General features: G+C 43.3%; 1 protein-coding gene across 1 annotated transcript in view; it reads left to right on the top strand.

Moving 5' to 3' along the window:
* FNDC4 (fibronectin type III domain containing 4) overlaps window positions 1-23,046 on the top strand; it is an 85,417-nt gene that overhangs the window by 54,775 nt on the left and 7,596 nt on the right. The window contains exons 3-4 of the mRNA XM_029597033.1: window positions 13,447-13,562; window positions 17,069-17,273. Of these exons, the coding sequence (XP_029452893.1) occupies window positions 13,447-13,562; window positions 17,069-17,273 (321 nt within the window). The remainder of the gene's footprint in view (window positions 1-13,446; window positions 13,563-17,068; window positions 17,274-23,046) is intronic.

Here is a 23,046-nt window from a genome sequence, read left to right as displayed (position 1 = left end):
CTCTCTCAACCTAGCTTGATGGAATCTCTACCTGGGTAACATCAAGCTAGGTTGAGAGAACATTGCACAAATCTCATCTTTGGGTGAGTTTCCTCACTCCGAAGGTCATCAAATCTTCACAAGAGAGCACTGTTCTGTTCGTACATCTCACTTTGAATGTCAAAGTGGCCCCTAACCCCTACACTAATACCTAAACCTCACCTCGAGTGACTAGGTGGGCTTCCCATAGAGATATAAATATCTATCTAGTGTGAGAGCATTATGACTAGGTTCTCTCTCTCTCTCTCTCTCTCTCTCTCTCTCTCTCTCTCTCTCTCTCTCTCTCTCTCTCTCTCTCTCTCTCATGGTCCCCCCAGTGGTTGTATGTAGGAAATACATCAGTTCTGGCACTTATCACAAAGTATGAAATAGTTATTACAATTTGCACTAAGATAGTGCTTTGCATAGGTATTAGTACAATAAACTGCCTATTACCCCTTTTCCTATCACATGCATTTTGATAAATCCAGGCCTTATCGAGCCACTCTATGGCTGAATATCAGCCCCTATACATATATAAATCTAATTTTGGGTTTAATGCTACAGCTGAGAATAACATCAAATAATTGCACCTCAGGTGGTATTTAAACTCTCTCATAAATCAATATATCAAGAAAGGACTCGTGTATTATAAATATAGATATTTTGCTTTTAGAAATAAGACAGGGAACTTATTAGTGAGAATAAATAAATCAATGTCAACTCCCAAGTTTATAGAACCTTACGGTCCAATTCTAGGATTGTGATTAATTCTAGTGAGCAAATCTGTCATATTTTTCGGAAGTTCTATCAGGAGTAAACTCCAAATAATATAGTGGAAATGAGGAACTATATTCATTCTATATATCTTCAGAGATCAGAGCAGCAATTACATAGACTGAATGCCCCTATTAAACTCACAGAACTATATTTTGCAGTGCAACATACCAAATTATACATGGTTCAGATGGATTTGCAAGTAAATTCTATAAAGTTTTACTGGGTTATGTGTCAGTACCTTTAATGGCAACATACAATCTATTAATTTGCCTTAAAGCTTTCCCTCTAGAGGCAATTATGGCCACAATTACTGTTATACCAAAATAACATATACTAATAAAAACAGTAAAATAATATACAATCTAAAACATAATAATCAATACAACATAGATTGTCACATTTAATCCTTCTTACTTCCAACCTAAATATAGTTCTCATCATTTACTGTTCATAACTCAATTAATTTTCTCACTCTCTCTCTTAAGCAAGGTTATATGCATTTTTAAACAATCATGTTTTTAGTTTACATGTAAATCTCTTTATATCGGTTAACATACGCAACATCTCAGGCAATGAGTTCCATAATTTAGGACCAGCTATGGAAAACACATGTTCTCTTATTTGCGTCAAATGTGCACTCCATAATGTTGGAACAACCAAAATACCTTTATTTTGGGATCTTAGTACTCATTGTGGAGTATATAGTTATAACACTGCATCAATCATGCTAGTATCATTTGAATGAATAACCAGTGGTAACCAGTGCAGTGAAATCAGAGTAGGTGTTATATGATCATATGTTTTAAACCCTAGTAAGAGTCTGGCTGAGGCATTTTGTAATAATTGTAATAATTGTAAAGGTTTCAGTCTACAGGTGTTATGCCTGTCGGTCGCAGACAGCTGTGACCAAGAGAACTCACTTCTTGCTCCGCTCTCCTGTCTTCCCGGGTCTGATCGCAGCGCAGGCCAGCCGACATCGACGCGTTCCCCGGGACTCCTCATGGCAGCATGGTAGCTGCTACTTCCCACAATGATGGGCCTTCCTAGGCACGCGCGCGTCATCGGCCACACCTTTTAAGCCTCTTCGGCGGGAACCTTGGGGGCGTCCCTGTTTGATGATGTCATCGGACTTCTGTACTTAAGCTCCACCTTCATCCCCAGCTAGCCGATTTGGCCACAAGTTCTGTACGTGTCTACAACGCCTGCCTTCATGCTCCTGAGACTATGCTTCTGCCTTGCTCCTGGACCCTGTCTAGCACCCGCTCCTCGGGGGTCAGTGTGCGCTTCACGGGGACTTGCTCTCCTGGCCTACCCTGCTCCATGGTCTGGCTCTGTACTTCCTGGGTCCTACTCGGTAAGAGCTGCTACTACTCAGGTCTTCCCTGGAATACTGCGGCAACCTGTGAGTTCATCAACAAGGCTTCCCTGGTCCTCGGGGTTGTGCCTGTGTCCTATGCAATTCTGTCTGCACTTCCCCGCTTCTCGGGCCGTGCCTACTAACTCTAGAGACTTTTCAGAGCTTCCCCACTCCTCGGGGCTGGGCTCTTGTGCTCTCAGTGACTGTCTGCTGCCCCGCTCCTCGAGGTTGTATCTACACAAGACTGCTGGCATTCCTCCGCTCTCCGGGTTCCTGCCTACGTCAGCAGCAGAGATCTGGCTCGGGCTTCCCTGCTCCACGGGTTGACCTGCGTCACTACATCTACGCCCTCTATGCTGCACAGCTCCGCCCCCTGAGCTGCCTTCCCGGAGAACCTCCTGCATGGCTAGTTCTACGCCTTCTGCTCCACGGTCTGTCTGGCGCCTCTCAGCCCAGGTACTGCCCCGAGTCTGCCAACCTACTGGGGTAACCTCCTGGTCCCTGGGGACCTCTCCATCACTGTGCCCATAGCTCCCTACTGTGTCTATACCTCGCCTCCCGATGGTGCGGACCTGTGGGGCTCCTCCCCATAGGCAGTACATCTCGCATCTCGGGCCAAGGGTCTACACATCCACAAATCATAACAACAAGCAGGAAGACCAAGTAGTAAGGAATTACATTAATCTAAGTTTGAAAAAATAAGAGTCTGCAAAACAGTGCGAAAACCTTGAAAGGTCAATAGGAGCTTCAATTGATCTAATAAACCAAATTTAGCGTAGCCTACATTAATTAACTTATTAATATGTTTTTTCGTAATGAGATTCTCATCTAATTGAATACCTAAGTTACAAACTTGGTCTGATAGAGTAATATTAGAGATACCTAAATCAAGAACAGACGGTTTAACCACTGAGAGATTTCTATTTAACCAGATAATTTCAGTCTTACTTGAATTTATTGTAAGTTTAAGATGTGACAAAACTTGCTGAATAGCCTTCGTGTAGATTGATATCAAAGAAACAGTATGTTCAAATGATTTAGCAAATGGAATATAAAACTGTATGTCATCAGCATACAAATAAAAATAAATCCTTAAACCCGCCATCAATTTGCACAAAGGAAGCATATATATTAAATAAAGTGGCCAAAAGTGATGAACCATGAGGCACACCTGTTTCAATTTGAAAAATATCAGAAAAATGATTACCAAATTTAGGCCTGGATTTATCAAAATGTGGTAAGTACCGCATGCGATAGCAAAAGGGGCGTGGTTTATGCAAAAATTCAGTTTATTGCTATGCAAAGAGCTAAGTTAGAGCACATTATCTGAATTTGTGATAGGTGTCAGGCTTGTATTTCCTGCATATGGACACTGGGAGGACCATTTTTGAGGAAGAGGGAGGGAGGGAGAGAGAGACTGGCCATAATGCCATCCCCAGAGGTAGGTATTTGTATCCCTATGGTAGGCCCACCTAGTAACTCGAGGTGGGGTTTAGGTATGAGTGTAGGGGTTAGGGGCCACCTTGACATTCTATGTGACACATACGAACAGAACAGTGGTCTCTTGTGAAGATTTGATGGCCTTCAGAGTGAGGCAACTCAATCCAAGATGAGATTTGTGCAGTGTTCTCTCAACCTAGCTTGATGGACTCTCTACCTGGGTAACATCAAGCTAGGTGGAGAGAATATTGACCAAATCTCATCTTGGAGTGAGTTTCCTCACTCTGAAGGCCATCAGATCTTCAAAAGAGACCACTGTTCTGTTTGTACGTGTCACATAGAATGTCAAGGTGGCCCCTAACCCCCTACACTCATACCTAACCCCCACCTCGAGTTACTAGGTGGGCCTACCATAGGGATACAAATACCTACCTCTGGGGATGATATTATGGCCAGGCTCTCTCTCTCTCTCACTCTCTCTCTCTCTCTCTCTCTCTCTCTCTCTCTCTCTCTCTCTCTCTCCCCCTCCCCCTCCCCCTCCCCAAGGCTCTGGGCCTTTACAGGAGACATCACAAAAGGCCACAAAACCTCATCACATGGTCACAGCAGCTATACAATATGGTGTTATCACATGCAAAAAGCCCCATTAACACATGCAGTAGGCTCTTACCACATGCAAAAACACCTTATCACATTTTGATAAATGACCCCCTTAACTTGAAAAGACCTGTCAGATAGAAAAAAGAGGAAAATCATCTAAAAGCATTGCCATCAATCCCAATCTTAATCTGTTGATGACATAACAATTTATGGTCCACAGTATCAAAGGCCAATGTTAATTCAATTAAGACAAGGAAATAAGATTCCCCAGAATCAAAACCCACACATAGCAAGAAATTTGGTTCTAAATGACTTTTAAACAGAACCTAAGAAGAAATTTCTCCTGCCTTTTCTTGAGTTTGTACTGTTTAATCAACTGGGTGGAGATTATTGTTGGAAGGTGGGGAAGGTAGAGGATAGGAGGGTATCACGATGGGATGGGGCAGGGATGAGAGGGTGGAAGAGAGAAAGGGAATTATGTGTTTTTCGTTGAAAAAACTGTGTTCTTTCATATCTGGTTTTGATATGTAGTATATAAAAGGGAGAGTTATATGCTGTATGAATGTGTTTTTGTTTACTTAATAAAAACATTTGAACATAAAAATTTGGTACGTATAGTGTTGCACTGATGGTGGACCCTTGGCCTGAAGTGGGGTTGGCGCTACCCACAGGGCAAGCCCTATGGTCCCCACCGTCGGGTGGCAGAGCAGGCTAGGAGACGGAGGCCGATGGGAGCTTCGTCAATACCAGCCCACGTTCCCCTTAGCTTGAGCCCTTGAGTGCTGGGGCCGGCTGGACTTAGGCAGGCCTCTGTGAGATGACTCCCAGTTGATGTAGACAAGGGTATGCCAGAGACCAGCAGGGGTATAGGAAGGCTGAGGATGGTCCGGATGAGGCAGGGTTCCAAAGACCCAGACGCCTTCAGGAACAAAGGAGAACAGGGGGCGTCCAGGTAAAGATAGGCCAAAGCCTGAGAGGCCAGGTCTGTTGGAAACAAGGAGAGTCCAAGGCAAGCTGGAGTCAGGGCAGGTGGCAGGTGGCAGGAAGGCACAGTACCAGGAGCAGAGCAGAGGTCAGAGCCAGGAGATAGATCAGATGTAGTCCAGACGAAGAGGAGGTCAATACCAGAGAATCAGTTCAACGAAGTCCAGGTGATGCAGGGGTCAATACCAGAGAATCAATCCAAGTGGAGTCCAGGCGATGCAGGGGTCAATACCAGAGAATCAGTTCGAGGAAACAAGGAGCAGACAAGGGAACACGCAGGAACAAGAACCAGGAACAATGACAGGAACAGAAGACAGGAACGATGACAAGGACAGGAACCAGGAACCAGGAACGAGCAACGAGTACACGAGCAATCGTGGAGACCTTTTGCCAAGGCAGGGAACAAGTGGCTGGGCCCTGCCTTTTATACAGAGGCCCAGTGATGTCACCATCCAGGGCCTCAGGCTACTTTCCTGCCGCGGCCCCTTTAAAAGAGTGCAAGTTAAGCTCGGAGGAAGTAGGGCGGCGGCGTCACTCCACGGCCTGCACAGGGAGGCCCACCAGGCACCAGGAGGAACCACACAGGAATCAGAAGCAGAAGAGGTGGCTGCAGGCGCTCGGGGACAGAGGTGGCTGCCCACCACCGTGAGCGAAGGTGAACCGGAGCTGGCAGCTAATCTCCTGGGGTGAGGGAGGGAGACAGAAAACCAGAAACGGCTACTGCAAGGGGGACTGCAGACAAAGGCTCCACCTTCTTCAAGCATTGTTGGCAACAAGCAGGACTCCATTCGGTGAGCTGCAAGGCTCCCCAGTCAAACTGGGAGGAGTGATGCTGAAGCCATGGCAACCCCAGGACTATAGGATGAATGGATTTCTCCAACACGAGAAATTCAATCTCCTCCTCGTGGAGGGTGCCAGTGAGTAGCCGAACAGGTGCTGTAATTTGAGAGATCTGCCCAGGTAGCAGTTCGCCATGGATGGAGGCGATCCGCAAAGGGACTTCTATGGCATGAGTAGTTATGCCTAAAAGGTGTACCAGGTCTTTCAAGATAAAACTCCCACCTGTTCCAGGGTCAACTAGAGCCATGGTTGGAAAAGAATGGGAGTTCCAGGTTAGCATGACTGGCAAGGATAATTGAGGGGCCGGAGTAGTAGTACCTAAGTTCAGGACCCCCAACCGAATTTAGGCCCGGGAGTTTCCCGGATGGATAGGACAAGTCTGGAGGCGGTGGCCGGAAGCCCCGCAGTACAGGCACAAGCCAGTGTCCCTCTGTCAAAGATGTTCCTCCGGAGTAAGGCGCCCACGACCCAGCTGCATAGGTTCCTCTGACATGATGGTAGACTGAACCCCACTACTATTGGGCTCCATAGTAGGAGGAGAGAGGGATCGCTCCATAGCAACATGTCGGGTTGTCCGAACTTCACAGTGATGTACCTGGAGGCGGTGATTAATCCAGCCTGTCAAGTCAATTAAATCCACCAGAGAGGACGAACGTTCTCGGGCTGCAAGTTCATCTTTCAATTGGAATGAAAGACCGTCCAAGTAAATGGCTTGGAGACAATCCTCTTGCCACGCCAATTCAGTGGCTAGAGTCCGAAACTCAATGGTGTAGTCATTGAGTGGTCTCTGACCCTGTCATAAGTGTAAGAGATGGGTACTGGCCACAGCCTGCCTGCCAGGATCCTCAAAGGTCCGATGGAAGACGGTCACGAAGTGTGACAATTCTTGCAGGAGAGAATCCAAGTACTCCCATAAGGGAAAGGCCCGTGCCAATGCCTTGCCTTCCAAATGAAAAAGAATAAAAATCACCTTTGTTAGTTCATCCTGGAAGATGGAAAGCTGAGAGCAAACTGCATATAGCACTGGTTAATAGACCCTCTGCAGAGAAGAGGATCCCCTTTAAAGCGGGGTGGAGCGGGTAAGGCCAGCAAAGCCCTGGTAGGTGAGGCTGCAGGCAGTGGCCTGACTAGTGCAGATGCCGGAACTGTGGTGCTTTCGTGAGTATCCAGTCAAGCGTGGAGATGTTCGACAGAAGAGGCCAATGCCTTTAGGAACCGCTGCTGTTCTTGTATCTTCCAGGCCAGGCCAGGAATGGCCTGGAGGGCGGAAGGCTCTGCTAAATCTATGGCCTTGGCAATCTGTTGTGCTGGTGGTGGACCCTTGGCTCGAGGTGGGGTTGGCGCTACCCACAGGGCAAGCCCTACGGGTCCCCACCATCAGGTGGCGGAGCAGGCTAGGAGACGGAGGCTGACTGGAGCTTCACCAGTACCAGCCCATGTTCCCTTAGGTTGAGCCCTCAGGTGCCAGGGCCGGCTGGACTTAGGCGGGCCTTCATGTAGACAAGGGTATGCCAGAGACCAGCAGGGGTATTAGAAGGCTGAGGACGGTCCAGACGAGGCAGGGTTCCAAAGACCCAGACGCCAACAGAAACAAAGGAGAACAGGGGGCATCCAGGTAAAGATAGGCCAAAGCCTGAGAGGCTAGGTCCATAGGAGACAAGGAGAGTCCAAGGCAAGCTGGAGTCAGGGCAATCGGCAGGAAGGCACAGTACCAGGAGCAGAGCAGAGGTCAGAGCCAGGAAATAGATTAGACGTAGTCCAGACGAAGCGGAGGTCAATACCAGAGAATCAGTTCAAGCGAAGTCCAGGTGATGCAGGGGTCAATACCAGAGAATCAGTCCAAGCCTAGTCCAGGCGATGCAGGGGTCAATATCAGAGAATCAGTTCGGGGAAACGAGGGTCAGACAAGGGAACACGCAGGAACAGGAACCAGGAACAATGACAGGAACAGAAGACAGGAACGATGTCAGGAACAGGAACCAGGAATGAGCAACGAGTACACAAGCAATTGTGGAGACCTGTTGCTAAGGCAGGAAACAAGTGGCTGGGCCCTGCCTTTTGTACAGGGGCTCAGTAATGTCATCGTCCGGGGCCGCGGGCTACTTTCCCACCGTGGCCCCTTTAAAAGAGTGCAAGTTGTGCACGCGCATGCCTAAGCCAGAGCCCGGAGGAAGTAGGGCAGCAGTGGCCCTCCAAGGTCCGCACGGGGAGGCCCATCGGGTGCCAGGAGGAACCACACAGGAGTCAGAAGCGGAAGAGTTGGCTGCAGGCTCTCAGGGACAGAGGCAGCTGCCTACCACCATGAGCGAAGGTGAACCGGAGCTGGCAGCTAAGCTCACGGGATGAGTAGGCCCAGGCGTGGGCCTGGCACGGCCGGGACACGTAACATAGACGACATCAGGGAACACACATATATGCATACACACAGACACATGATGATCTCATAAGCTGCCTTCTTTTTGGAAAGTAGGCTAAAAACACTTGCCCATAATTTAATCTCAAGTCTGTCTCATCTACATGCATTTTCCAACACTTGTTCAGTCCTGAGCCATAGAGTATAAAGCAGTGAAAAGACATGAACCCAACCCATATAGAAAATGCCTTGTTATAGTCCCAATAACACCTATAACCACTTAGCAAGAGAAAAAAGCAACATGAACTGTGGTTCGCATTATAAGAACATAAGAAATGCCATGTTGGATCAGAGCAAGTTCTATTGAGCCCAGCATCCTGTACCAGCAGATCCTAAAAAATAGATCCATTTCTTGTTACTCACTTCCAGAAATAGTAATGGATTTCTGTAATCTACCTGGTTAATAATGTTTTATGAACTTTTCCTCTAGGAACTTGTTCAAACCTCTGTTTAACCCCGCTATTCTGGTTGCCTTGACCACATCCTCTGGCAACAGATTTATTTATTTATTTATTTATTTAGCATTTTTCTATACCGACTTTCCAATAACAGAATTATTGATCAATTCGGTTTACATTCTCAACAATAACAATGACAAGTAAATGTCTTACAATGAACAGGTCGAATTAACTTGGGTTAAGATATATGGGGTTAATAACATAATTAAAAGGTACGGTGCCTAATGTAGTCTAGCTAAACAGGTGGTATTATAATGTTGTTAGATAATTAGACTGCCAAAGAATATGTGATTTCTAGAGGTCTATATAGTTCTCTAGCGTGTTCCCACGGAGGGGATCATTGGCAGGGATATTCCGCAAGTTGATGTTAAGGGAAAGCTTGGTTGAATAACCAAGTCTTGAGTCGTTTTTTAAATGTAGTGGAGCATTGCACTGATCTGAGATCTGACGGGAGAGTGTTCCAGATTTTAGGACCTGCTGTGGAGAAAGCTCTTTTGCTTAATGCTGACTTCATCGGTGGGATTTGAAGGTTGTTTTTGTAGGCTTGTCTCACTGGTCTGGTAGAGGTGTGGAGTTGGAGAGGGAATTTGAGCTCGAGTGGTGCCAGGTTGTGTAGTGCCTTGTGGGTTACTGAGAGCACTTTGAAAAGTATTCTGAATTTGACGGGAAGCCAGTGTAGGCTTTTTAAGATGGGTGAGATGTGGTCTCTTTTGTTGGACTTGGTTAAGATCCTCGCTGCAGCGTTTTGCAGCATCTGTAGCGGTTTTATGGCGTTTGCAGGTAGACCCAGTAGAAGTGAGTTGCAGTAGTCTATTTTCGTGAGAATGATTGCTTGTAGAACTAATCGGAAGTCTTTAAAATGTAGGAGAGGTCTCAGTCTTTTTAGGACTTGTAATTTGAAGAATCCGTCCTTTACGATGTTATTTATGAGTGATCTGTAATTCATTTGATTGTCCAGTATAATTCCTAGATTTCTGACTTGTGGGGTCATTGTTAATTGGGTAGACATGATGGTACTTGGAAGTGTGTTGGTTCCATTTTGGGAGATGAGGAGATATTCTGTTTTGTTTTGATTAAGGATCAGGTTGAGGCTAGTGAGTAAGTTGTTGATGGCTTGTTGGCATTACAGAGCTTGACTGTGGGCTGAGTGAAAATGTAGTTTCTATGATTTATTTCAAATCTCCTACTGGTTGTCAGTTTCATGGAGTGTGCCCTTGTTTTAATATTATTTGAAATGGTAAATTACTGTTCTTTATTTATCCTTTCTATGTCACTCATAATTTTATAAACTTCTGTCTCTTATCCAAGCTGTAACCTGTATAGGCTCTCTTCATAGGGGAGCCCTTACATTCCCTTTATCATTTTTGTTGCCTAGCTCTGCACCTTTTCAACTATATCTTTTTGAGATGGGGTGACCAGAACTGCCCACAGTACTCAAGGTGTGGTCACACCAGGGATTGATATAGAGACAATATGATATTTTCTATTTTATTCTCCATTCCTTTTCAAATCATTCCTAACATTCTATTTGCTTTTTTGACCACCACTACACACTGAGCTAAGGATTTCTATGTATTGTTTAAAAGGACTTCAAGGTCTTTTCCTGGGTTCTGACCCAATATAGAATCCAGTATTGTGTACATGTAGTTGGGATTATTTTTCCCTATGTGCATCCCTATGCATTTTTCAATAATAAATTTGATCTGCCTCTCAGATGCCCATTCTCCAACTCTCACAAGGCCCTTCTTCATCTCATTTACCTGTCAGTCATCTAGTGGCCTGACTGACTCCCTCACAGGCTTTCTGCTTCAAATGTACTTGAAAACATTTTTGTTACTTGTTTTACCTCTATGGCAAGCTTCTTTTCAAATTCTCTCTTAACCTATTTAATTACTTTTTTACATATAATTTGCCAATGCTTATGCTCTTCCCTATTTTCTTCATTTAGGTCTGCTTTCCATTTTTTGAATGATACCCTTTTGTCTTTAAGTGCCTCTTTCTCTTCACCGCTAAACAACCTTTTTTAATGCATGCAATACATTTTATCTGAGCTTCCAAGATGCTATTTTTAAACAATGATAATACAAAACACAAAGAGACATCTACAGACCAATCCTTACTTAGATCCTAAAAAGTCTGAGCAGCATAATATATTAATGTGGACCCTCATATCAAAATATAGTAACTCATCTATGCCCACAAGGCATATCAAAGCAACAGTGCAGGGCTGCAATCACTGGTCCACAATGTTCACTGTTCTTTGATGAGTATCCTGACACATTCATCATGCAGAAGTAACAGTCAGTCATATGATCTTTCTGTTCCCTCCATATCATCGGGATGTTAATGGCATGGATGGTCACCTTTCAGCCAAGCTCGCAGAATTCTGGCAAGATGAGCAACATATATGAGGATCCCATGCTCTGTCCTGGTCACCAATTTTGCACTGAAGTATAACTTGTATGCCTTCTTGAGAGCAGTCATACTCCTTTTCTGTGCTTTCAGAGTAAACTCACCACAGATGTAACAAAACGTGTCATGGCTATTACAACATTGGCGTGACATTTCATAAAGTATATGAAATTAAATCCACAGGCTTTAAACTCAAAAGTTTTAGTGATACAATTTGCTCATTCATTCGGACGTTGCATAGGAGACTACTCATTGCTGCTGATTATATAAGGCTGCGTTGTCATGGAAACAAGTTAGAATCTTGCAGCCAACCTGGGGCTTGCCCGAGCAAGTTCTGGCATGATCAGGCAGAGTTTCTTGGTGTATTTTATAAAAGATTAGTCTCTGTTACATGTTTCATTGCTTATGGCCATCAAAAATACGACATTAATTTTAAAAATCATAAAAACTACTGTCCAGCTAGAAAACATATGTACGCGAGATTATGTTTTAAAATTTCACTATTATTGTAACACAAAATTGGCCGTTTCTCAAAAACCTTACATGATATACAAATTTCGAAGTAATATCAGTGATTAGCACCAAAAAATCTATTTGGAATACCAAAAAGCCTGAAGGAAACAAAAACTTTGTTTACCAGTGTTATCTATAATTGTAATGTACAAATGGACTAACCCTTATTAGGCCCCCTTAGTGAACCTGGTTCTGTGACCATGTGCAAATCAATTCTAGGCTATGTGATCCCCAGCCTTCCAAATAACTATCAGCTTGGGCTATCACTAAAAAATAGGAATTTACCCCAAATTTATTAACAAAGCTTACCACTTAAAGTTGTTACACTAAAGTCACTATACCTATCTAAGATAGATAGATAGATAGATAGATATCACATGAAGTTTAGCTGCTTCATAAGTCTGACCAAATTGAAATCTTTAGCAGGGAATGCCACTGTGTTGCCAGGACTCTGCGAAGTTATGTGCTCCCAGCACATTCTGTTATCCGTTGCGATCTTCTTGGTTTAGACTTCTGTGCTGATGATTTTTCATGCAGTTATCATAGGTGGAGTTTAGTTTGTCATCATCAGTGTCTGGATCATAAGTGACTGATGTCTGGTGTAAAGCCTCTTCTATTAGACATTAGTTCATAGACATCTGAATTATCAGCCTTCCAAGTATATCATTAGGTATGACTAAGCTTTATGACAATCAGAGGAATACTCTGCAATGTCAGCAATTTGTTATCAATTGATTAGAGTTCATTTCAAATCTGATTGGATGATAAGGCTTTTCATGTCAGACCTTAATTGTAAAAATGGTCTGTTTAGCAAAATGTCCATAGTGCTTTCCTGAGTTTTATATCTGTAAATACTTGCTTGGACGTCTTCCTGTGCTGTGCTGAAATCATGTAGAGGACTCCGGTCTCTCTGTCTGCTTCATGCTGGCAAATCATAGTCTGCTATAATATAGTTTTTGTGATATCTTGAACAGTTAAACTCAGATTCATTTTACTGATCCATTCTACCCCTAGCTTTCAATTTCCTGCCTTTGTTTCTAACTTCTGAGCTAGGAGAAAGTGGTTATGGATATCTGATATATATAGGTATATATCTGTAGGAATATGGTAATTGTCTGTCTTTTTTAAATGTATTCATTTTTTTTGTTTAGATAGCAAAATAAAATATATAGAAATAAAAGTATATTTCTTAGTGAAAAGACCTTACAAGTATACTTTACAAGACAACCATATTTCTGTGTGGGGGCAGTGGAGGGAGCACTATCCAGGTTCAGAGACCATGTCTTTTAAAGGAGAACAGGGAGACCTAAATTGCCAAATGTGGCAGCATTATTATGGTCATGCTGTTTTTAATATCATTATTGTGTTCTGCATCTTATTAGTGTCCTATACTCCATATAATGCCTGTATTAAAATCAGTGGATAATGAGTATTATATGCTTATTTTAATGCAAGTTAATATATATATATATATATAGGTCCCAATATGCAATACATCTCATTATCTGATCTACCTTAATTTTGTTTCTGTCTGACTGTTTTCTACCTATCCACCCATCTTTCTCTCTTAGCGTCTGCCTCTCACTGACCTCTCTGTTTTTTTCTTTTTTCTTTTCTGTTAAACATTATAGACAGACCTCCTTCTCCAGTCAATGTGACTGTCACTCAGCTGAAGGCCAATTCTGCTACAGTGTCATGGGATGTGCCTGAAGGAGATATCATCATTGGCTATGCTATCTTACAGCAGGTAGGCCCTCCACTGCTCAACCAAAATTGCATTATCATTAGATGTTATCATTAATCTTTAGGTATGTATAAACTTTTACATTTAGCTTAATTTGCATGTATGGAACTACACAGAGTTTCAGCTATTCTGCTCCAGCCTAATCTTCTCTTGATTACAATGTCCTGAGAATTTTCCAATTCATAATTTATTAAGGATAATCAACTATGGGCCATCATTGTCTATCTACTAGGAGTCATTGGCCTTTATTTCCATATTTGTATATATCTGTGAAGATTCAAGTATGAGAAGTGGTGAAAACTCGGCAGTGAAGATTCAGTGCAGAAAAGTGCAGAGTCATGCATTCTGGGTGCAGAAATCTGAGGGAGCTGTACACTTTGGGAGGGGAAGAGTTGATATGCACTCACCAGGACAGAGACATCAGGGTGATAGTGTCTGATGATTTTAAGGTAGCAAAACAGTGTGATAAGGCTATGACCAGAGCCAGAAGGATGCTTGGGTGTACAGGGAGAGGTATAATCAGCAGTAAAAAAAGAAGGTCATAATACCATTGAGGTCATTGAAGAGATTCCACCTGGAATATTGTGTTCAGCAGGCTGTGTCTCAAAAGGAAAGAGAAAGGCTAAAGGTGGTTCAGAGAGAGGCAACCAAAATGGTGTGGGAACTGCATCAAAAGTCATATGAGATAAGACTGGAGGTCCTTAATATATGTATACCCTGGAGGAGAGAAGAGATGAGGGATATGATAGAGACATTTAAATACCTGAAGGGTATTAATAATGCACAAGAGGTACCATAAACCTTTTCTAGTAGAAGAGAAACTGTAGAACTAGGGGTCATGATGTAAAAGCTTTATTTATTTATTTATTTATTTATTTGTTGAGTTTTATATACCATCATTCGGTAAAGCCATCATAACGGTTTACAAAATTTAAAATGTAACTCTCTTAACAATTGTGGAAAAAGTATAACAATGTGCATATTAAACAGAGGCTAAACATTTCAAGTCCAGAAAATATCATTATGTGGGAGGAGGAGGGATTGTTTGTTCTAGTTGGAGAGAAGTTATTTTGAGGTTTTTGGATGAAAATTCAATTGGGAGTTAGGATGTTCAGAAGTATGCAGGTCAGTGTAGAATTTGCAAAACAGCAATGTTTTTGGGTCATTTTTGAACGTTTTGAGGTTGGGTTGGGTTCTCAGATCTTTAGGTAGGGAGTTCCAAAATTTAGGGGAGGCAATGGAAAAGGCTCTTTCTCTTGTTGTTAGATGCGCATCTCTGATGGGTGGGATGTTTAAGCATCCTGAGTTGTTTGAACGTAGGTTTCTTTGAGAATTCTGGGGGGTTATATTTAAGCCATTTAGTCCTTGATGATCATTGTTTAGAATTTTATGAATGATGGTCATTGATTTGTGTTTGATGCATGCTTTAATTGGGAGCCAATGAAGTGAGATAAATATGGGCGTTATGTGTTCATTTCTTTTTGTTCCTGTCAGAACTCTGGCTGCTGAGTTCTGCAGAATCTGGAGCGGTTTGAGGTTTGAATAAGGTATTCCAATTAGTAAGGAGTTTGAGGGATAAGTCCAATTAGTAAAGAGTTTGAGGGATAAGTCTCAGGAACAACATCAGGAAATATTTTTTTCACAGAAAGCGTGGTGGATACCTGAAATGCCTAATGGAGGAGGTGCTGTAGAGAAAAATAGTAGCAGAATTAAAACATATGTGGAATAAGCATAGAACATCCATAGTGGCAATAGGATGGAAATTAAGTACATTGGGATAACTTGCACAGATTGGCAGTTACAACCCAAAATAGCAGTGGTACAACTTCATCAGAGCTCAAAGATAGTATGGAGTGCATAACAGTGTGATGACCATAATAGTCTGGCTATCCTTGTGGCAGATATGAGAGGAGGGTTGAGGAGTGGAAGACCCAATGGAGAGTTGGTGTTGGATTGTATTTGGGAATTTTATATGCATGTCTATCTATCAAAGGAGGATAGCTCTCAATTGGACTGACTGGATGGGCTATTTTGGTCTTTATTTGCCATCATTTACTATGTTACTATATTCCATCCCTTTTGCCCCATAATCTCTAGAGACTATCAGGATCTATAATTATTATATCCCACTCATCTTTGCCCACTTAAAGAATTGTTAGATATATTCTGGCAGGTTTTGGTGTTTCTGGCATTATTTGAATATGATTGCTGCCAATACTTGATAACAAATTTGGTACATGTAATTGATCAATGAAGGCAGCCAGGTTGAATATGGCACTTCAGTGCTACTGCCCTACGAATTGAACAGCAAACTTTCACAGGACTATGTAATCTCTGAGATTCTTAAGTCTTTCAAAATCACAGCCATTTTTGTGAGATTATGCAAGCAGACTGGTGGATTGCCTGGATGTAGCTTTATTGTTTCAGGACTTTTTTTATTTTATTTTATTTTAATTTAGATTTAGTTCACACCTTTCCATTTGTAGCTTAAGTTACAATTAGGTACAGTAGGTATCTTCATAAGGTACAGTAGGTACAATTAGGTACAGTAGGTATCTTCATTATATCAAATTTTAACTGTAGGGTAAGTTCAAATTCTGAGTCCCCAAGCAAAGATATAAGAGACAGCTTCCCCCTTTCCTCTCCATGGCCCTTTCTTACATCCTCTCCTTCCTACCCACCCATGGCCCCATCCCAGGTCCTCTCCCCCACATCTCTAGCTCTCATTTCAGGATTGGTGGAGCAAGAGGAGGAAAACTCAGCACCGGACATGTGATCCAGCACTCATAGGCTCTGCATTGTTTCCACCCCTCACATGGGTTTCATTGGTAACAGGAAGCCTATGCAGGACAGAAGGGTAAACCACTACAGGGCTTGTCAGTGCAGGCCGAGCCACAAGCCCTTCATTGATTTTCCTTCCTATTATTGGCATGGTACCTCCTGAAGATCCCCATGGGCCCTGATTATGTGGCCTCTGGTTACACCAGCACCTAGTGCTGAGAGACAGGTTGCATGTCCCTAGGGCCAGCCCACTGTTACAGAGCAGCAGGTTATGGACCTTCTCCTTTCTTGTGATCCCCCGCTGCACTGTGGGGGCTACTTGGGCCACAATATATGATACTGAATTTAAGTCATCGTCGGTTGAGAATGTTAACAAGTTAGCTAAGTGTGCTGTGTGCTCTAGGTACTGGTATAGTTAAATTATTATTGCTGATTATTTTATCTAGATTGCGACTACGTCACACTGAAGGAACTCTGCATTAGTTCTGAGTTTGCCTAGTAAGACAACAAGGGAACCTTCTGCTAGCCACAGCCCTCTTATCCTCTGTTCTGCACATCACACCACAGAGTATCAACCTTGTGAAAAGATGATATATAACCCACACATAGTTACCTCGCATACAATTGTTGCTAGTCTTTGGTGCCTGAAGTACTGCAACTTCTGCTGGCACTCAGTTCTTCAGGCACTTTCATTGTCATCTTTCTTTGATGTTTCCTTATCTTCTCAGCGGCAGGATGGACCGATGCAGAGGCTTATTCGGGAAGTCAACACTACCAACCGGGCGTGTGTGCTATGGGAGCTGGAGGAGGACACAGATTACATTATCCAGGTGCAGTCTATTGGGCTGTATAGTGAGAGCCAAGCCAGCAAACGGGTCCATTTTCGCACCCTGAAAGAGACTGACCGACTACCATCCAACAGCTCCAACCAAGGCAAGCACCAGCCTCCTTTTCTCCATTTCCAATTTCCTGTGTCTCAAGTTAAGATCCTTCTCACTATTTATTTATTTATCTATTTGTTTATATTTTCTTTTATTGATTGCAACATATAGCTGTTCAAGGCGATGCACCTCATGAATGTGAATCAGAAAAACATCAAATTAATAAAAATGAACAAGCAAATAATTACATAATAAGACTATTCCATATTTCCTTACTCCATGTTACCAAGTCAATCTGATTGCTAGATGACATCAATATTATTGGTCAGAGAAGAAAGAAGAGGTCAGAATTGCAAATCACTTTTCAGGCTTCTGGCAAAGAAGGAAGCAGAATCAGCAATGTCATGGATGTGAAATGAGATGGGGATAATGAAGGGTGTGTTAGGAAGCAAGGAAACAGAGCTCAGATGTTGTTCAGGGCATGGAGAAGGATCACAGACAGATGATGGGAATGTATATGCTAGAGGAGCGGATATCTTGCCTTTTACAGAGGAGAAGTTTTGCAGAACTGAAAGAGGAAGGTAAAGGAGCCAGATGAGATACATTCTAGGATATTAAAAGTAGCTTAGAGAGGTTCTGACAGCTCCACTAATGGAGACAGGAATTGATTCTAGCAGACTGGGGATGGGCAGATGTCCTTTCTTTTCATAAAAGTGGAAATAGGGAAGAGGCTTATAACTGCAGAGCAGTCAGTCTGGCCTCTATGAAGGACTCACCACTAAAGGAAAAGATGGAATTTCATGAATCTGTAGCATTTTGGCCGGCCACAGGATATCCTGCAACCAGCCGCACTTACCCCGAATACCGCTAATGTGGCTGAGACGCCAAAATGCTGACATTCCCCCCTAGGCGTTTGCATGTCACACCAGTATTTAAAGGCTCCACAGTGGGAAGCAAGTCTGCTGGCACTTAGTGAAGATGTCACATGGCTGGATATTTAAACCCCAGCTGCACTACAAGCTTTGCCTCAGCAACAGGTACTCTTTGCAGTCCGTGTTGCTTGCTGTCTCCGTGCATTGCCTTATCTTGCCTCCTTGCTTCCTTGCCTTCTCCTGCCTTATTGCCGTCTTGCCTTGCCCTGCCTTGTCCTGCTTCTTCCTGCCGAGTCTTGGTCCCCAGAGCCTTAGCTTTGTCTCGTCTGTCCATCTCTGCCTGACTTCTGGTTCTGACCCTGACCTCTGACTCTGACTACCCTTCTGGACTGCCATTTGCCCTGACCCTAGCCTGAACCTCAACACTGCCCGATCTCTGCCTGCCTCAACCTCAGCCTGGACATTGACACCAGTTGCTTGTTACCTGCCCTGACCTCTGCCCACTACCCAACTTTGTCTGAGCACTGCTTATAGGACTCTCGTCTAAGCCCTGCCAGCCCCTGGAACCCAAGGGTTCAACTTGCAGGAAATGGGGCTGGTATAGGTGAACCAGTCCTAGTTTGAGCGAATTCAGCTCTTGTTCGCATGGGCCTAGTAGGTTTTCCTGCGAGGCTGGGTCAACCATGCCACAATCCAAGGACTCACATCCGTGACAGAATCCAGAAGGTTATGGAATCCAACGCAGTATGGTTTCATCAGAGGAAGATCATGCCAAACAAATCTAACATATCTCTTTAACCTGGGTGGCCAAAGAATTAAATTGGAGCAAGGGTTGGATGCAATATACTTAGATTTTAGTAACACTTTTGATTCTGTTCCACACAGGAGGCTCATAAATAAGCTGAGCAGCCTGGAGGTGGGTGCTAAGTTTTTACACTGGATTAGAAATTGGCTGTCATAGGTAGAAGGCAGTGGTAACTGGAGTTCACTCTGAGGAAAAAAGAGCTATCAGGGAACTGTATCAGGAATCAGTTCTGTTCTCTATGTTTATAAGGAATATTGTAGAGAGGTTTATCTTTTTACAGCTGATACAAAGGGCTGCAACAAGGTGGACATGTCAGGCTGGCGCAGATGAGTGATCTGAGAACTGTCCCAAAGTGGTCAAGAGTTTGTCAACTAACAGGTCTATTTTATAAGCATTGCTCGTGCAAAAATGCCCTCGTATGTGCATATGTGGGCTGGGCATAAGCAACATGGATTTTAAAAAGCCACAAAATATGTGCCTATGTACCTGTGCACGTGTGAGGAATAAGGGCGTGGAAAAGGGGCGGAACAGGGTGTTCCAGGCTGGGGCCAAGACTTAACACACATAACTCTGAATTTTAAAAATAAAACCCACAATGTGCACGTGCTACATATCCATGTAACTTTACTTCTGCTCCTATTGAGGAGCAAGTCTGTAGATCACAAATTTCAGGGCTTATAGGACAGGGAGAGGGGTCTGAAGAACCAGAGGGGTCGGAAAGACCTCTCTAGTAACTGGACAAACTGGTGGACTAATTGTAAAACTGTGAATGTGCCTCACACAAGCAGGTTTTAAAATTTGCTGATAGACACGCATAAACCCTGAAGACACATGTCTTCTGGCTGTGCTCGAGTAACCTCTTAAAATTAGGATCATACTGGTGCGCTATTGTTGCATTTTAAAACATGATAAAAAATTCTAGTTGGCGCGCTGATACACGGCAAAAAAGTATAGTGTTATGTTTATGGGGTGTAGAAACTCCAGTATGACAATGGTAAGACCCAGAAGAATGTTAGAGGTATGACCATTTGCAAAAAGGATGTGATAATACCTCTGTGCAGATTATTGGCAAGATCTTACCTAGAGTATTATTTTTAATTATTGAACCTGTACCTCCAAAAGGATATAGACAGCAGAGAGGCAGTCCAGAGCAGGACTACCAGAATGGCTATACCATAAACTGCATAATTTAGGACTAAAGGACTATCACCCAGAAAAAAGGAGGAAGGGGGAGATGAGGCCTGGATTTATTTTTTATTTTTTTTAATTTTTAATTTTGCATTTTCAGATTAACAAAACATCCAACAAATTAATATACAAGGAAAAAATACAGATATATATTTATATGTAATGTATACACATATAAATACATATAGAATAAACAACAATTTTCTGTATTTATCGCAAGAAATCCAGAAGAGCTAATAAAACTGAGCGATTAAAGGAAAACCAATCTAATAAAGGGTAAAGGGAACATTTATAAAACTCTCTTTACCAAACCATCAGAGACAGCAACTGATTTCATACATTAGCTCTCTAACCTACCTCTGTGTTTAATGGGGAAAGAGTTACCAGGAATGCTTGGAGCTGGGTGATATCATGAAAAACATATTTATGTTCTAAATAGCTCACTTCACATCTACATGGAAATTTTAAAAGGAATCTAGCTCCTTTTGCTTCCACTTCTGTTCTTAACCACAAAAACTGCTTTCTCCTAATTTGAGTATTTCTTGCCAAATCTGGGTATATCCATATTTGTTGACCATGGAATTTTAATAACCTATTTCTTAAGAATAATCTTAGAACTGTGTCTCTCTCTGTCGGAACGAGAAATGAGGCTATAAGAGTTGCCCTAGTTGAAATTGTTGTATCCAAAGAAGTCTCTAACACCTCTGTCAAGTTACATTACTCTCAATTGGTAAATTAGACTGTTGGTTAGCTGTCGCAGATTTTACAGGTAGATAGTATACTTTTGAAAAGGCTGTTAGTGACACCTTTGGCATTTTTAACACAAATTGCAAATACTCTTTGGGGTAGATTTTCAGACGAGCGCGAACAGCCTACTTTTGTTTGCGCTCCAGGCGCAAACAAAAGTACGCTGGATTTTAGTAGATACGCGCGTAGTCGTGCGTATCGGCTAAAATCCTGGATCGGCGCGCGCAAGGCTATCGATTTCGTATAGCCTGCGCACGCCGAGCCGCGCAGCCTACCCCCGTTCCCTCCTAGGCCGCTCCGAAATCGGAGCGGCCTAGAAGGGAACTTTCCTTTGCCCTCCCCTCACCTTCCCCTCCCTTCCCCTACCTAACCCATCCGCCCGGCCCTGTCTAAACCCCCATCCTACCTTTGTCGGGGGATTTACGCCTCCCGGAGGGAGGCGTAAATCCCCGCGCGCCAGCGGGCCTCCTGCGCGCCGGGCCGCGACCTGGGGGCGGGTACGGAGGGCGCGGCCACGCCCCCTGGCCGTAGCCACCCCCCGTACCCGCCCCAAAACGCTGCCGACACGCCCCCGCAACGCCGCATGCTCTGGCCCCGCCCCCCGACACGCCTCCCGACACGCCCACTCCGAAAACCCCGGGACTTACGCGAGTCCCGGGGTTCTGCGAGCGCTGGTGAGCCTATGTAAAATAGGCTCACCGGCGCGCAGGGCCCTGCTCGCGTAAATCCGCCCGGTTTTGGGCGGATTTACGCGAGCAGGGCTCTGAAAATCCGCCCCTTTGAACATATCACTCGCAGCAATCAAATTCTGAACAGGAAAATTCAAAACTCTCAAATTTACATGTTTTAACGAGTTCTCTATATATTCAAATTTCTTTTCATTTCCTATTTCAGATTTAACTAAGTTCTCCTGTATAGCTTCTACTTTTTCCAAACGTTTCTCACATTTTTCTATGTTTTTTTCCCCCATGGACATGGACTTTTCCAAATTTAATGTTTTTTGTTGAAAACCCACTGGATTTATACCTTTTCTAGCTCTATGAGAGAGAAAGAGAGAGAGAGAGAGAGAGCGAGAGAGAGAGAGAGCGAGAGAGTGAGCACCTTCAGAGTGAGGAAACTAGGCCAAAGAGATTTATGCAATGTTCTCTCACCTAGCTTGATGTTACCCAGGTAGAGAGTCCATCAAGCTAGGTTGAGAGAACATTGCATAAATCTCATCTTTGGCTGAGTTTCCTCACTCTGAAGGACATCAAATCTTCACAAGAGAGCACTGTGCTGTTCGTACATCTCACTTTGCCCCTAACCCCTACACTAATACCTAAACCTCACCTCGAGTTCACTAGGTGGGCTTCCCATAGAGATATAAATATCTATCTAGTGTGAGGGCATTATGGCTAGGTTCTCTCTCTCTCTCTCTCTCTCTCTTTTTCTCTTTTTCTCTTTCTTTCCCTTTCCAGATTTGCATTGCACCATGCATTATGGTGCTATCACATGCGTTAAAGGTACTTAACGCATGCAAAAGTGCCATAATGCAATTTGATAAATGACCCCCAGAGGTGGTTGATGCCAAAGTAATGAAATTCAAGGAAGCATGGGATGAAAGGATCTGCCTAGTTCAATTATGAAGTTGAATGAGGCAGAATATAAAACTTTTAAATAATTAAATCCTCAGATGCGAGGGTAGGCATTATGCCATAAATTTCTCTTTTTTACATAAGTTTGGGAAATACTCAACTTAGGGGAGATAGGGTAGAGCAAAAGGACACAAAGATGGTCTTCGAAAAGAAGAAAGAGACAGGCTGAGGGAGGAAGAGATTGAGAAATGAGAGGCAAGAGATTGTGTCTCAGAAAAGAGTGGGTCAATGTAACATAAATATCTCATTTTTCCAACTCTGCACTGTCAGTGAAAGCAGAGGAAGCTTAATTCTTACATCACACTCTGAAGGATATGGAAGAAAATGCAATTATTATAAAAGATGGGTGGTATAACCTTGCAGTATGTATATAACTGGCAGTGGTGCTGCAAAGGTCAGATTGTTGAATGTTCAAGAGTGCAAGCTCTTTCAGTTTCAATTACCAACCCAGCAACAATAATGAAGCTGCACAACTTGTTAGCATATGAAATCATTCAGTTTTACTACAAATGAACACATTTATTAACATGCTTGCGAAACACATGTGTAAATGGTTCACAGATTCATACAACTGAGTTC

The sequence above is a fragment of the Rhinatrema bivittatum genome, chromosome 3, assembly GCF_901001135.1.
Source record: "Rhinatrema bivittatum chromosome 3, aRhiBiv1.1, whole genome shotgun sequence".
Taxonomy (NCBI): domain Eukaryota; kingdom Metazoa; phylum Chordata; class Amphibia; order Gymnophiona; family Rhinatrematidae; genus Rhinatrema; species Rhinatrema bivittatum.
This window is presented reverse-complemented; position numbering and strand designations above follow the sequence as displayed.